At 44.5% G+C, this 16,216-nt stretch overlaps 1 protein-coding gene across 2 annotated transcripts in view; it reads left to right on the forward strand.

Moving 5' to 3' along the window:
* Positions 1-16,216, forward strand: part of CCDC88A (coiled-coil domain containing 88A) — a gene marked incomplete in the record, with an annotated part of 358,950 nt that overhangs the window by 261,019 nt on the left and 81,715 nt on the right. For both annotated transcript variants that reach the window (XM_034764306.1, XM_034764307.1), the window contains 3 exon segments: positions 6,828-6,969; positions 8,723-8,899; positions 9,947-10,108. In XM_034764306.1, coding sequence (XP_034620197.1) covers positions 6,828-6,969; positions 8,723-8,899; positions 9,947-10,108 — 481 coding nt within the window.

Consider the following 16,216-nt stretch of genomic DNA (forward strand, 5'->3'; position numbering starts at 1 on the left):
GGCATTTTTTGTACTGAGCATTGTTAGCAATATCTTAAAATCTTTCCTCTGTCTGGCCCTAATCTCACATAGCTTGATAATGATGACATTAAAGATTTTTCAGTTTGTTGCTTTGCACCTTCAAGCACTTAGGGTTGGCTTTTTATCTTTAGACAAAGTGGGTTCATGGTTCTTCCACCCCAATCTGGCATCGAAGTCTCAAATCAGGTTAGAAGATGTCTTCGCATTTGCAGCCTCCTAATCCATGGAGGTTGGATGTGAGGTCTCTGCTCGTCTTTTTCCTTTTCACTTCTCTGTATAGACCAGTCTAGTTCTCAGTTACAGATGCAAGATTTTTTCATTTGCAATTTGATGTTTACATGGGTTCTCAAATAGGTAAATTCTGGGGTCATTTCCCTCTCATCTGATGGTGACTCTTTAAGGCCACTGCATCCTCTTCTTAATCCTTTTACTCTTGGTCCTCTGCTTCAATTCCTGTCAGGGTGTAGCTGTTGTGGCTTCAAGAATCACAGACAGTGTGTTCCATTTAATAAGCCCAATATGTTTTTTTTTAAATCAGCGGACTAACAGGTGTTGAGTAAATCCAATCCATGCCAAATGGTACTGTACTTTTCTCTGCAATTTCATCAGAGATTCCTAGAATTGAATGGGCATGGATACTGAACTACATTCACTCCTACATGTGTTCCCTACAAGACACTAGTGAAGCATGTTGGCAGGGAGTCAGGGAACTTACATTGCCACTATTAGCAATCAGTCCAACACCTTCTTCAAGGGCTTGCACATGTTTATTCTAATGTAGGCGTGTGCATGCCTCGAGCACAGTCACCCAAAATTTTTCCTCTAGTGGTATCTGTCGGGTCAGCTCTGGCGCCCTCCAGTGCCGTGCGCTCATAGTGCCAGTATAAAGGGCCCTGCTGACCCTGCGTCCCCATAGTTCCTTCTTACCGCCCATGACGATCTCTGAAACTGCTCTCTTTGTTTCGGCAAACTTTCCCAGTGGTTTTCACTGTTTTTTTTTTGTGGTGTATATAGTTAAATTAGTTATATATAGTTAGTCAGTTTTAGTCTATAAGGGCAGACCTTTTCTCCTTTAATTGGCAAAGTTCATCCATTCCCTGGTGCCGGCGCATTCCTCAGTCATGAGGCTTCATGCCCTGTGTCTCCTGTGGCAAGTCAAAGCCCTTGAGAAACCCGTAGTCGAGGTGTCTCAAGTTCTTGGCAGAGATTGACTGAAAGGACCACTGCCAGATCTGAAAGAACTTCAAACTTTGCACGAAAAAATGATCGAGAGGCAAGATTGAAGGTCCCTTCTTATGGAGGCAGCTCTGAGACCCACTTCGGAACCAAGTTGCTCGGACTCGGCACCAAGTAACTCAGCATTCGTGCGGAGTGCTCCTACCACCGTACGAGAGTCTTGGCACCATTCCCCATCCTCGTTTCCTAAAAAGAAGCACAAGAGGCAGCCGGCTGAGAGGGTTCAATCCCCGGCTCTGAAGTCGGACAGGCATGGGGATTGGGATAGAGTGAGAATTGTGTCAGGCCACTCTTCTACCTCGGCACCGCAACAGCAGGTACCAGTGACTCTGATGCCTATGCAGGTCCCAGGGACTCTGGCTCCAGAGGTTTCATCTTCAGGCAGGCAGTGTGGTATCAGTATGTTTACGATGCTGTCAACTCTGGAGGCATTCATAGCAGCCAGGGACCTGCTTTTGTTGCCAGTGCCTATATCTCCGGCAGTGCAGGAATTGGCACCACCGGTACAGTTAGACAGGGAACCATCTTCTCCCAGCCTCTGCCCATGGTACCATCCAAGGGAAAACCCTCCATGCTAGCCTCAGTGCAGACTTCATCATCACAGCACTGATCTCCGGCAACAATGGGGTCAACACCTCCCTGGTCACCTTGCCCAGACTTTTTGTCTTCAGAGTCAGAAGTGGGGTCACACTCCTCTCACTCTCGCAGCCACCCCCGAGGCACTTCTACCCCACCATACCAAACACAGTGGTACCACCGAGTGCTTGGCCCTCTCATCCTTCGGGGCCAGTGCCAATGCACTGGACCCCATACAGGTTCCCCCCAGCCCAGGGTCCTTTCTCAAGGTGCTCCTATTTGGCGACTTCCAAGAGTAGAGCACCAGCAGTGCCTCGACGGGAGACTCCCAATCCGGACTCCAGTACCGAGCTTCTAGAAGAGGGCCCGTGGGTCATGGCCAATATGGAAGGAGGGGTGGAGGGCCCTCAACCAATGCTTCCACCTCCTCGTCCCCGAATGAGACAGTATTGGCAGCTGGCATGTCTTCTTCCCAAGCTGACCACAAGGTTCTCTCCAGGATTTGTTAAAGCGGGTGGCCTTGAATTTGGACATCCAGGCAGAGGTGGTCACAGAGTCCTCTCATAGCCTGCTGGACATCTTGACAGCGGAGGGCCCCTCAAGGGTGGCCCTGCCACTCAATGAGGCTATCATGGACCTTGTTACGGTTCTGTGGCAGACCCACTGCTTCCCTTCCCCCTTTGTCAAACATACGGAGCAGAAGTATTATTTGCCAGTCCAGGGTTACAAGTTCTTACACTTGTATCCCCCTGGGGTCACCAGTAGTATCATCCACCAATTAAAGAGATCACCCAGGGCAATTGGGGACACTGTCTAAGGCAAAAGACTCCAAAATTTGGACTTATTTGTCAGAAAGATCTATTTTACTGGAGGGATGCAACTTAAAATAGCAAACGAGCGGGCACTGCTGGGTCACTATGACTTTAATATGTGGGATGTCATACACAAGTTTAAAGATCTGCTCCCTTAGGAAGCTAGCCAGGTGTTCCCCTTGCTGGTTGACAAGGGGAAAACCATAGCGAGGGCCTCCTTGCAGGCAGCCCTGAACGCAACTGATTCTGCAGCCAGATCCATGGTCTCAATGGTAACCATGCACAGGAGCTCTTGGTTACAGTTTTCCGGTCTTCCTGAAGAGGTCCAGCAAGCCCTCCAGGATCTCCCCTTTGAAGGATCCTCACTCTTCTCTGAGTAGACCAATGCTTTGCCCCACCGGCCTGCCAAGGCCCACAGAGGAGAAAGAGCAGGAGGTTTGAGCATAGGTCTCCTCCACCAGCTTCCAACTTGGGGCCGACACATGCTGCTCCCAGGCACTCAGGGAGCTTGAAGCTCTCCTTTTGATGGGATGCTTGAGGTTTCCATCCCTGTCCCTATTATATTGGATGCAGTTGCCTCTCTGTTTTTGGACCGCCTGTCCCAATTTATTAGTGCCTGGACCCATATCAGCTCAGACCTCTGAGCATGAGCTGAGCATGGTGGAAGTAGAATACAGTCTCCAGTTTCTTTCTACTCACCCTTCCTATTCCCCTCCCCATCCCTCTTCAGGTACCCTTCTCACGAGCAACTCTTCATCCAAGAAGTCCAATCCCTCCTTCAGATGGGAGCTGTGGAAGAGGTTCAACAAAACATGAGAGGAAAGGGGTTCTACTCCCATTATTTCCTAATTCTGAAAGCCAAGGGTGGTCTCAGACCTATTATAAACCTGCGCTGCCTCAACAGCTACCTCAAGAATCTAAAGTTCTGTATGATCTCTCTGGCCTCCATCATTCCCTCTCTGGATCTTAGGGATTGGTGTGCTGTCCTCAATTTAAAGGACGCATATTTCCACATATCGATTTTCCAAGGCCACAGAAGGTTCCTCAGATTTGTCATGAACCAAGCACACTATCAGTTTGCGGTTCTTCCATTCGGCCTGTCAGCTGCTCCACATGTCTTCACCAAAGTCATGGTGATGGTAGCAGCCTTCCTGAGGAAACAGGGAGTGCACAGGGATCAGGTAGAATCCAGAATCCAGCTCATCCAGTCAACCTTCTAGGCCTTAGACCTGCAAATAAACATGCAAAAGTTTACCCCTCATCCCAGTGCAGAGGATAGAGTTCATTGGAGCAGTACTCAGTTCCACTCAGGCCAGAGCCTTCCTCCCAGGAGATTCGTTTCAGGCGATCACAGTCCTGATAAGGTCCTTCAAGGCCCACCCAGTTACCACAGTGTGGAGCTGTCTGAAACTCCTGGGCCACATGCAATGTGTGAGGCTACGTCTCAGACCTCTTCAGGCATGGCTGGCCACAGTGTTCTCACCTATCTGTCACCATCCGAACTTGGTTCTCACTGTACCTCCTCAGGTCCTCATTTCCCAGGATTGGTGGCTGGACCATCATGTGATTTGTGTGAGAGTATCCTTTTCATGGCCCTAACCTTCATTGTCCCTGGTTTCGGACATGTTGGTGCTGGGTTGGGGAACCCACTTGGGCCCCTCAAGACTCAAGGCCTTTAGTCTCCAGAAGAACTCTCTCTTGTTATCCTTCTGTCTCACATTGTGAACAAAGACGTATTGGCTGTCTGGGACAATATGACAGCCATGTTTTACATCAAGAGGCAGGGTGGGGCACGTTCTTCGCTGCTGTCCCAGGAAGCAGTTCATCTGTGGGAATTCTGCATAACACATTCAATCCACCTCAAGGCTTCTCCCTCCTGGGAGTGCAGAACCAACTGGCAGATCGCCTTAGCAGGTCTTTCTCCATTCACCACAAGTAGTCACTTTGGCCATACATCACAAGGGACATTTTCCAATAGTGGGGGACTCCCCAGATAGATCTGTTTGCTACCTGAATCAACAGGAAATGCCACCAGTTCTGTTCCCTGCGAGGCCACAGCCCGGAGTCTCTCATGGATGCTTTCCTGCTGCTGTGGACAGCTCACCTGTATTACGCCTTTCCTTAAATCCCACTAGTGCACAAGGTTCTGATGAAGATCAAGCAGGACTAGGTCATTCTCATAGCCCCAGCATGGCCCAGGCAACATTGGTTCACCGTCCTGTTAGGCCTCTCAGTGGAGGGCCCTGCTCCCATTTCCTTTATATCCAGACCTGATCTCCCAGAACCATGGTCGTCTGCTCCATCCGAACCTCAGCTGTCTTCATCTGATTGCCTTGGAAGCTCCCTGGCTGAATCCTGAAGAGCAGGCCTGCTTGGAGCACGTTCATCAGGTCCTGCTAGGTAGTAGGAAGCCCTCCACCAGGGCTACTTACTTTGCAAAATGGAAGCAGTTCTCCATCTGGTCTTCCCAGCATGTAATTCCACCCTTGAGTTCTTCATTGCAAGTTATATCGGAGTACCTGTTGCATCTGAAATAGCAAGGCTTGGCTATTTCTTCTGTCAAGGTCCACCTTGCAGCGATATCAGCCTTCCATCCCCCAGTCGACAGGCAGTCTGTCTTCTCTCATGTGGTAGTTATCCATTTCCTTAAAGACCTAGAGAAGTTATACCATCAGGTTAGAGATCCCATTCCTCCCTGAGACCTAAATCGTCTTATCAAAGCTTATGGGTCTTGGGTCACCTGCTTGAGCTGCTGGCAACATTCTCATTAACTCACCTCTACTGGAAGGTGGTCTTTTTAGTGGCTATCACTTCAGCCAGAAAGGTTTCAGAGATGCATGGCTCACGTCGGAGCCTCTGTACACAGTTTTCTTCAAGGATAAGGTACAGTTGTGTTCACTTCCTGCTTTTCTCCCAAAAGTGTTTTCGCACTTCCATTGCAGTCAAGCAATGTTCCTTCCAGTTTTCTTCCCAAAACCACCTTAGAATAGGGAAGAGCAACGGCTACACTTTCTAGATGTTAGAAGGGCCCTAATGTTCTATATAGAATGGACTAAGCCGTTTCATAGATCTACCCAGCCGTTCATAGCAGTAGCAGAGAGGATCAAGGCATTCCCTATCTCCACTCAGAGAATCTCGTCCTGGATCACATCATGCATTTGCATGTGTTATAAGTAGGCAAGCGTTCCGTCTCCAGCTAACCTGACTGCTCATTCCACAAGATTACAGGCCTCCTGAGCCACTTTCCTAGTGCAAATCCCTATTCAGGACATCTGCAGGGTGGCAACCTGGTCATCAGTGCACACGTTCTCAGCACACTATGCCATCACTAAGGTTAAGATTTTGTCACAGGTATTTTTAGTAAAAGTCATGGACTGCAAAACTGGCAATAAACACAAATTCATGTAAGCCCACGACCTGTCCGTGACTTTTACTAAAAATAGCCGAGGAGGGAGACTAATAGTAAGAGCCCCATTGGGGGCTGACCACCAGCCGTTGCTCCGGCCTTGCCGCTGCTCCTGCGGTGGGGGCTGACCGAGCCCCGGTCGTGTTTCCAGCCCCAGGGTCCGCTGCTCTTCTATCAAGGGCTGGCCCCCAGCCCCGGGTGCTGCTGCTCCTGCTCCGGCCCCGGGGGCTGCTCCGGCCCCAGCCGCTGCTCCTGCAGCAGGGGCTGACTGCTAGCCCTGGGAGCTGCTGCTCCTGCTCCACCCCGGCAGCCGCTGTTCCAGCCTGGGGGTTGACCCGGTTCTTGCTGAAGAAAAAAACAGTTACTAACCTTCCATAACTGTTGTTCTTCAAGAACATTCCAAGAACCACCCTCCTTCCTCTCTTAATGAAGTTAGCTGGAAAAAAGGAACTGAGGGGGTGCATGGTTGGCAAGCCCTTTATTCTGGTCCTATAAGTGTGTGACACCCCAGAGGGTGCTAGGATGACCCAGCAGTTAACCACTAGGGGGAAAATTTCCGGTGACTATGCTTGGGGCATACAAACACCTACATTGGAATGGACATGTGCAACCCATCTCAAAGAACAACAGTTACAGAAAGTTAGTAACTATTTTTTCAAGAGCACTATATTCACCTAGAATTTAAAATATGTATGTCACTTAAAAAAAAGTCTTAACAAATTTTTTATCTTTCTTGAAATAATAAAAATATATATTTTTAAAATTTCATTGAGTAGTAGGTACAAGCTTTTGGAGTCAAAATTAGAATCTACACTAAAGAAGTCTCTAGAAATAAAAGAAGAAAAAATTGCAGCTTTGGAAGCTCGTTTAGAAGAATCAACAAATTTAAACCAGCAGCTGCGCCAGGAACTTAAAACAGTAAGGAAAAAATGACATGACCATTTTTTTCCTCAGGTTATAAAATTCTTGAATATCATTCTTATTTTCCAATTTTATTTGCAGTTTATAATGATATTCTTACAACATTAAGTACACTTGACAAAATAATTCACTTATCTCTCAAAATACTTAAGCTTCAGAAGTAGTGCATTCTATATTACAAGACACAGGAAAGCTTGTCTGTAATTTTCTTAGCACTAAATTTTCAAAAAACTCACATTACATAAGAATTCAGATCTTTGTTTGGTAAAAATATTAGAGTGGTGGGGGTCATGATGGGGGTCTTGAATTTTTCTACAATATTTGGTGTATGTGAGGAACAGTGTTTAAAAACAAATTATTTACTGAATTTAGACCTTAAGACAAGAGTATTGTGTCTTCAGCATTGCTAATTCTTGTGAATTTATCTCAAGAGCTACAGTTTTTGCAGTATTTGCTGTTCAGTGTCATGTACAGTGGTTTTCAGTTGAAGAATTATGGGTGAACAATTGTTGTATTTGAAACTAGAGGCTTCATTTCCCTGGCTTACTGATCATTCCAGTGTCTCAGTTGCATGCTCTGTACTGCTGTGCATGTACAGAATCCTAGTCTAGAGACACCAGCCAGTGGCAACTCCAAGACACTACCAATTCCCTCAGGAAAGGTGGTGATTAAAGAGGGTCACTTTGTGAGGAGTATCCCTTTTCCCACCCATCTTCAGCTTGCATTTTTCTCCACACTGCTGCTGAAATAGTGTACGTAGGTAATAGTGGGGAAGAGGACAGGAAGCAGTGTTCATTAAGGTAGGAGAAAATGCCAGAAAAGGGAGCCAAAGACAATACAGTGCCCAGTGGAGAGGCAGATGATGATGTTTGGGGAAGGCCAGGAGTACTCAGTTGAGAGGTGGTGGGAAACAGAGTAGGGACCTGACAGTAGTACCCAGAAACTGTCTGGAAGGGAAAGAGCATGTATTGGGGAGAGTTCAGAGAACCTTTGCCTCCCATCTGTCAGGAAAAAGAAGAGGGGAGGACCCCCTCAATTTCTGTAGGTGCATTTTGTCTGTGTTTTCATCGAAAAATTCACACATAAGGGAGAGCAAAGGGTGATCTCTAAGACTTTATAAAAGAAATCCCAAAAGCAAACCAAAAAGGAATATTGATATTTTTACAGAATGCATGATTTTCAAGCCAATCTCCTGACTTCTCTTGGCCTGGATCATAATTTTTGAACTCACAGAGTTGGCAGGACTGTGTCTTGCAGATAAGAGTTAAAATAAGTGATAAGACAGGTTGTAACTAAGAGTTACATCATGGGCCAAGTCACAGAGCTTTGATGGTGGGTAAAAGAGAAAAATACAGTTGAACTCAGGGCTTGATTTGGGGGTGCAAAGGATCCTCAGTTCCCAAGAAATCTAGAATTTAGTGATACAACTTTAAACATCTGGAATGTAATGGTCATCTATGAAATTTACCCATCTAGATTTTGACACTTGTATAATTAATTTGAGGTACAGTTGAGTGCACAAAAGATACATATATCCAACACATAGTAGATAGGGGTGTAGTTGTTCTGCTGGCAATTTCATGTTTTATATTTATATAATATGTGTAAACTCCCACAGTTAAATTGACAATTATAAATATTAAAAATATTCATTGAGTTTCTTGTCCTGTGCAAATTACATTCACACATAGTTAAAAAAGAGGTTTGGGGTTATATTTTCAATTTTTGTAATTATCTTAATTGATTTTAGGTGAAAAAAAACTATGAAGCCCTCAAGCAAAGACAAGAGGAGGAAAGGATGGTACAGAATTCTCCTCCAAGAACTGGTGAAGAAACCCAGTCTGTCAATAAATGGGAAAAGGAAAATCAGGAAACTACTAGAGAACTATTGAAGGTTAAAGATAGATTAATAGAAGTAGAAAGGAATGTAAGTTGTTTCAGTTTTATTTGTTTAATGTGATGTGAGAGTGAGGTGGCCAGAGTAAAAATGTGAGTTAACAAACATGGGTTTTCTAGCTCAGCCAGTAGAGGCTCGTGCTTTTACTCCCAAGAGAGTCACATTACAAGTGATGGCCCCTGTGGAGATTTAATCTGGATAGACCCCTGACACTTAGGGCATGTCTACATTTACCTCTGGAGCAATCGATCCAGCGGGGGTCGATTTATCGCGTCTAGTGAAGACGCGATAAATCGACCGCTGAGCGTTCTCCCATCGACTCCGGTACTCCACTGGAGCGAGAAGTGCAGGCGGAGTTGAGGGGGGAGAGTCAGCAACTGAACTACTGCAGTGAAGACATCGCGGTAAGTAGCTCTAAGTACGTCGACTTCAGCTACGCTATTTTCATAGCTGAAGTTGCGTAACTTAGACTGACTTAGCTCGCAACCCTCTCCCCACTAGTGTAGACCAGGCCTCAGGATGAACTTCCATTGCCAGGAGGAATGTGTAATTCACACTTACACAGTATGACTCTGTCCTTCTCTAGGGGCTGAACCACATAGCGCTTTATGGGTCTCCGACAGTCTTTGCACTGTTAGACCTGGGTCTTTTAGCTTAAATAGTAGAGGCTTATAGTTTTAGAAGCAGAGGTGCCAGGTTCAATCTCTGCTGCCAATGACACATCCATGGGTGTCACATACAAACAGGGATTTGAGTGTAAGACAGTAATTGTATTAGTGCCATTTGAATGTCTAGTTTGGGGCCAGTTTTGAAAATGTGCCCTCCCTCCATCCCTGTATGAATATCTCAGGTTAGTGTGGCCACTACATTACTAACCGAAAAACAGATAAATTAATAACAGTGTGGAAGCTTTATCTCACAATTGCTTCTCTCTTGTGATTTTAATGGAAACCCATAACTTCATCTTATTTGTATTTAAAATAAATAATTTTCTTTGTAGGTAAAGTAACCTAAAATATAAACAATGTCCTGTTGATATGCATGATTCTTCTATCTTTAACCTTTTTTTTTTTTAAGAATGCTACCCTGCAGGCAGAGAAACAAGCTCTGAAAACTCAACTAAAGCAACTTGAGACCCAGAACAATAATCTACAAGCTCAGATTCTGTCACTTCAGAGACAGACTGTTTCTTTACAGGAGCAAAATACAACCTTACAAACTCAGAATGCCAAGCTTCAGGTTATATTTTTATATTTTGCTTTTATCATCTGATTCAAAATAAGTGTAGATTTTTTTCAAGTCAGAGCTTTGCTATTAACTGTTTGACACTAGCAATCACAATTTCAGTTGATATGGAAATCAAAGCACCTTGCACCATTTGTAGTTTGCACTAATAACAGTCAGTAATAAATTGCTACAACAAGATATTAACATCATACATTTATCATGTTTAAAACCCTTGGAATTTATGCAGAGGAACTAAGTGTACTTTTTCAGCTTCCTTCCACACCCTTTTTTTTACCTTCTTGACTTCTGGTGATGTAAGCAGTTAAAGCACCCTAAGCACTCATATTAGGTGAGATACTCTTTAATATTTTCTTAAATGAGTTAGAAGTAATGAAGTGTAAATTAACACATAATATTAAAAGAAGAAAAATTGTGAGCTCACTGTATGGCCATGAAAATGTAGAGAAGTGGGCCAAAATTAATAGGAGATTTAATTCAGATAAGTGCAATGTAATTTGCTCAGAAAAAAATAAAGCCATATGCTTTGGTCCTGGGAGCTATGAAAACAAAATTAACATTCACAAAGATACGTTAAGGAAATCAAACCTAAATTGCCATCCCTCCCAGGCTATCTATATTTTCAAATACAGTTTCTCCAATAAATGAATTCCTCTAGCACAGTGGTTCCCAAACTGGGGTTCGTGAACCCCTGGGGGTTCGCCAAATGTTACAGGGGGTTCTTGGGAAAAAATTCCCTAATGGCAGACAGAGCTGTCCCTAGGAACACCAGCAGCATGGGGCCAGTAGCCCGGAGCCCCTGGACTTCCAAGAGCTGAGCAGATCAAAGTAAGCATATCTATCACACTGAGGAGATTTAAACTTCAAGACTCCTTATAAGAAATGGAAAGGGAGGTGGATATTTGTTGCTGTTTTTAAAATTAAATAGGCAGCTTGTATATTATGAAGAACAAGCTTAAGCTTTGCTGTAACGTGCGTTTTTGTCTGGACTGCTCAAGACCTGAATGCTTGTGTAGGAGGAACTCTTTGAATTGGCTTCTTAAATCCCTTCCTGCTGTTTCACATCTCATACTCCTTGATGAAACCTAGGAGCGTTGTCTTATAACAGGCTTATTCAAAGTGATACGAGCTACAAAAGTGATATCTTGGAAGAGTGTTGTCGTTTTCATAATGTAATAAAAATACTGGAATGATAAATAATAAATAATAATAAATAGTGTGTAATAAGCATGTCACAAAAACAAATGTTATATTTCCAAGGTCACTGCTTTTATAATTTATACTCAGGTAAAGGAGAAAATCCCTGGAAATATTCATTTTTAGGAGGGGGTTTGCGAGACTTGACATTTTTGTGAAAGGGGTTCACAGGTTGTTAAAGTTTGGAAACCACTGCTCCAGCAAATGGATCTTGTGTTTTTTAGGGCTCTAAGAATCAAACAGCTTTAGAGAGTACAAGCTCTCAATTAACAAGATAGTGTGAACAAATTGCTACCATTCTTAGAAAGGCCACTCCAATTCTAATATCCCTCCAGACCCCCAGAAAGAAAAGGAATCTGAACAGAAGGGGAAAGGAATTGAAATAACTAGGAAGTAGTTCCTGTTTGGTTCAATTTGGAACCATGTATCCTTTTCCATATGGTCTTGCAGGATATCATAAGAGATGACGGTGAGTTCACAGCTACATTGAAGAATCTAGGAAAATAGGCCAAAAAGGACTATAACATACATCATTTGAAATCTGATGTAGTTTCATTACAATGGCAGATTTGGCTTTATCCTCTTTGGTGAAGGACACTCCCAGTGAATTAGATTTCTTTCATAAAGTCACCTGGACATAAGAATTAGACTTCTCCCTTCACAGGAATTATGAAGCTACATCAGCCACCATGAAAACCTCAGCAGTTTCTGTTTGTTTTGCCTGGCCAATGCTGGTATAGATAGATTCTCTTGTAGACATTGTACTCAGAACTAAGAAAGGATACAGCCTAAGGGCCTCTCTCTGGAAAATCTCCCGTGTGGCTGCCTTTGTTTTGGATCATCACTTGAAACCTTTATCCCTTGTTCTTAGTTAAAGCAGTGGGATACAATGCAGTCTCTTAGAGGCACATGCAGTTCCATGGATCTCAACTAAACAACTTATAGAGGCTTCAAAATACTTAGTACCCAGAGGCAAGCTCTTTAGAGAATCTATGGGAAATGACCAAAAGAGCCTTGACCCCTGCTATTATACATTACAGAAAGTAAAAGCCTTATTTTAAGTCTAGCCAATCATTTCTGGTATTTCATGCTAACAAACACAGCACAGAGAGACAGCAGCTACACAAGAAGATATAATTAAACCAGAAAAGGTTGAAACAGAGATGAATTCTCAGATCAGCACTCAGCAACCTCAAAACACACTGAATGACTCCCTTCCTAGCCCTAGTGCAAAATGAACACCAAATTGGTATCAGACGCCTTTAATTTGTGAATTGATGACTGCTGATGACTTTGAACAAATAAGTTCTGGGTGTAGTCCAGAGAAGATATACAATAGTAGTATTAGAAGCAGCATTACCCCTTCATGGATAGCCTGATCAGGGCTCTAGCCAGAGAGAAAGCAGAATCAAATCACCTGAAATCCATGCAGCTTCTGGAACATTATAGTTTTGTGATAAAGAGAAGAAAAAATGTGCTATCCCCAGTACGTTTTCATCATTCTTTTGGTTATGAAGATAGAGCCAATGAGGCACAAGTAGATCATCTCCAGAGACTACCAGAAAAAGATGAAGCAATCTATAAAGGAAGTAAAAATTGCTGAAGAAACATCATTTCCTACCCTACTAAACATGTTGGGATTGTTAGTATCTTCCAGAGATAATCTGCAGTGGGCCAGGATACATATGAGACCTCTCCAGCTCTGTTATTTTTTCCACATCCCATCCTACTCCAGCCTGTTGTGAAAATCATAGTCTTATGGATTGTATCTATCTCCTTCAGTTGGTTGATGAAAAAGGATTTCGCCTCAAAGAGGCAGTCAGCAAGTGAGATGGAACAATAATCACAAAGTCATCAGTCTAGGATAGGGATCGGCATCCTTTGGCATGCGGCTTGCCAGGGTAAGCACCCTGGCGGGCCGGGCTGGTTTGTTTACCTGCTGCGTCCGCAGGTTCGGCCGATCGCGGCTTCCACTGGCCACGATTCGCCGCTCCAGCCCAATGGGGGCGGGGGGGAGCGGGAAGTAGCAGCCAGCACATCCCTCGGCCCACGCCATTTCCCGCAGCCCCCATTGGCCTGGAGTGGCGCACCGCAGCCAGTGGGAGCTGCGATCGGCCAAACCTGCGGCAGGTAAACAAACCAGCCTGCCGGGGTGCTTACCCTGGTGAGCCGCATGCCAAAGGTTGCCGATCCCTGGTCTAGGAGGTTGAAACTAGGAAGGTGCTTTCAGACACTATGACAGTTCAGGGATCATATCCATAGAAGAGAGAAAGCATAGCATTGACTGGCTAGAGCTCATAGTAGTCAGTTCTGGCCTCAAAGCATTGACCCTCTCTTTAGGTGGTAGACATATGTTGGTTATGAAGGACAACACAACCGACATGGCTTCACTAAGCAAACATAATCCTTACCATTTAAGAAAAAAGCTCTGCTCATGTTGACTTGAGAAGAACAACACTTTTTGTTGCTGTGCATCCTGCACCTCAAGGGAATTTGAAAAAGATAGTTTGGCTCTGCAAACAAACATGAACTCAAGTGGAATAGAGTCCACAATCAGAAATATTCTCATCCCTTGTCCGTTTATGTGGGTGACCAGTGATGGACCTGTTTTCTTCCAGAAACAAGAAGGCATCTTGCTATTTCTGTAGGTGACTGAATCCAGAGGCTGAAACAACATAAACATTCAAAGCTGGCCAAGATCTCGTCTGTATACCTTATCCTTTTCTGCAGCCCAGCATCTCCCATAATTCTGATATAGGCTCTTGGCCTCCTGTGTGCAGTTTCTGATTCAAAGCTGCAGCACAGCCTATGCTAGCCATGCTAGCTCCTTCTCGTGCTTGCTGCCAGATCTTCTGTCTCCACGGCAGCAGTCAAGTGATGGTTTGCTTCACTCCCGTGCTTTTTTTTTTTTTTAATGTTTAGCCATTTTTCAGGCAGTTAAAGCTTTTTTATTTGCTTTCAAACCTTCTCACCACTTTTTGGTTCAGGTTCTGAGCACTCTGGTGGCAACAGCCATATGAAATCTCCGCTGCAGTGCCTCCCTGCCAAGCTGCTGTTCCCCTTTTCAGGCCTGGCAGAACAACCGTGCAAGCACTGGGCAAAATCCAAAAGGTGCTCTGTATATGAGATAAGTTTCTCAGGCTCAGCAGAAGGTAAAAAATGCCCAGCCTGCATGTGGCTGACCGTATATCTGTTAGGACACAGGGCTCTGAGTCAGACAAGTTGGGGCCTCTCTACGCCACTCCCCGAAGTAGCTGCAACTACACAGAAAAACCCAACCATGATACATAGAGTAGGCTCTGAAGACTGGCTGGGATGATTTAGTTGGGAATTGGTCCTGCTTTGAGCAGGCAATTGGACTAGATGACCTCCTGAGGTCCCTTCCAACCCTGATATTCTATGATTCTATGACTAGGAGAACTTCATCCAAATGAAATGACTCAGGGTAGGTCCAAGGCAACAAAGGACCATAAAGATTAGAGCCTTTCTGGGTTACTGGTTGCCCCCACAAGTCCTAAAGTGGGTCTTAGAATCCCTGTGGAGAGAAGCAGGACAACTACACAACTCTCCTTCCTCGCACTGTGAATCAGGCAATTCTCATGATATTCTGGAGTAAATCCTCCCAAAACAGCAAAAGCAAATGTGTCCTTTGCAAGGCAGGGATTATTATTGTTAATGAACAAGTGGGGTGAAAAATCAGGGGTTAAACCTCTTCTCCTTTGCCTTCTCCCCCTTAGGGAGTGTTTGCTGGGATTTATCTTCACAGAGTCTCTCTCTCTCAGTGCTCTGTACTATGCTTACCACCCCTTCCCCAACTTACAGCATGTCTGGGCATGATGAGAAGCCTGTGCCTCCTGTGCAGCCCTGTCTCAGGCTGCAACCTAATGGAAATTGTGCCCGTGTTGATTTCAGCCCAAGGACTGTCGATGTGCCAAGGAAAGGGGCTAAGATTTGAGACAGCAGCTGAGGGTCTGTCTCTCTATCGCTCCCCTGCTCCACAGGCTGGCTCCACATTAAAGCCTAGAGTACTTCTGGCAGTCTGTGACCAGAACAGAGACTCTTGAGAAATCCACTCCCCATGAAGCTGTACCTTTGTGGGATTACAGAGGGGTAAGTGAGAAATCCTTTCCCATGTTCAATCCTGAGTAAAGCTCCAAATGGTTCTAAGTTCCTTGTACAGCACTTACTTGGGTGCTCACCAGCCAAGGGGAGCAGGCAGAGCACCTTTCAGGCTCCTGAGGACAGTTAAGAAGCTATTTGCACATTTGAAGTATGTGTACCAGTATCCCTCCTCTGTTGTCTGGATCCCCAAACCAAGATGAATAGTAAACTACCCTCTCCCCATCGTAAACATCCGTGGAAGAAGTACCACACCTACCAAACAAACAAACAAACCCCACACCAACAATTTACATAGCTTTTTTAAGACAGGATGTCAGTGAGTGGGCAGTAAGGAATGTATAAATATTAATAACACATTTTTCTTTCCAAACATAATTACGATACGTTTTCCCATTGATGCCTCCTTTGAGGGCATCATTACATCCAAATAAGGTCACCTGATTAAACCAAATGTTAAACTAAAATGTTTATATCTATTTAGTCTAGCTAATCTATCTATAAAACAAAGACATTTCACAAGTTTTGGAACCTAAGGTTGGTGCAGCCAGAGTTCTACCAGTGAAAGATAGTCACACCTTCAGAAGGGGACTTTGTTCTAACACCCCATAGACCATGAGAGTGATGATACACTACTCAGCTATTTCAAAGCCTCATCTATAGCTGTTCAAACCAAAAGCTTTTCATGTCTTTAGTAGGAAAACCTACTTTTTTGTAAACAAGTGGTTCATCTTCTAGGGGTATGATCCTTGCTTCAAATGAGATGTCTTGGGTCCTGTCTTGGTA

This window comes from Trachemys scripta, chromosome 3, assembly GCF_013100865.1.
Source record: "Trachemys scripta elegans isolate TJP31775 chromosome 3, CAS_Tse_1.0, whole genome shotgun sequence".
NCBI lineage: Eukaryota > Metazoa > Chordata > Testudines > Emydidae > Trachemys > Trachemys scripta.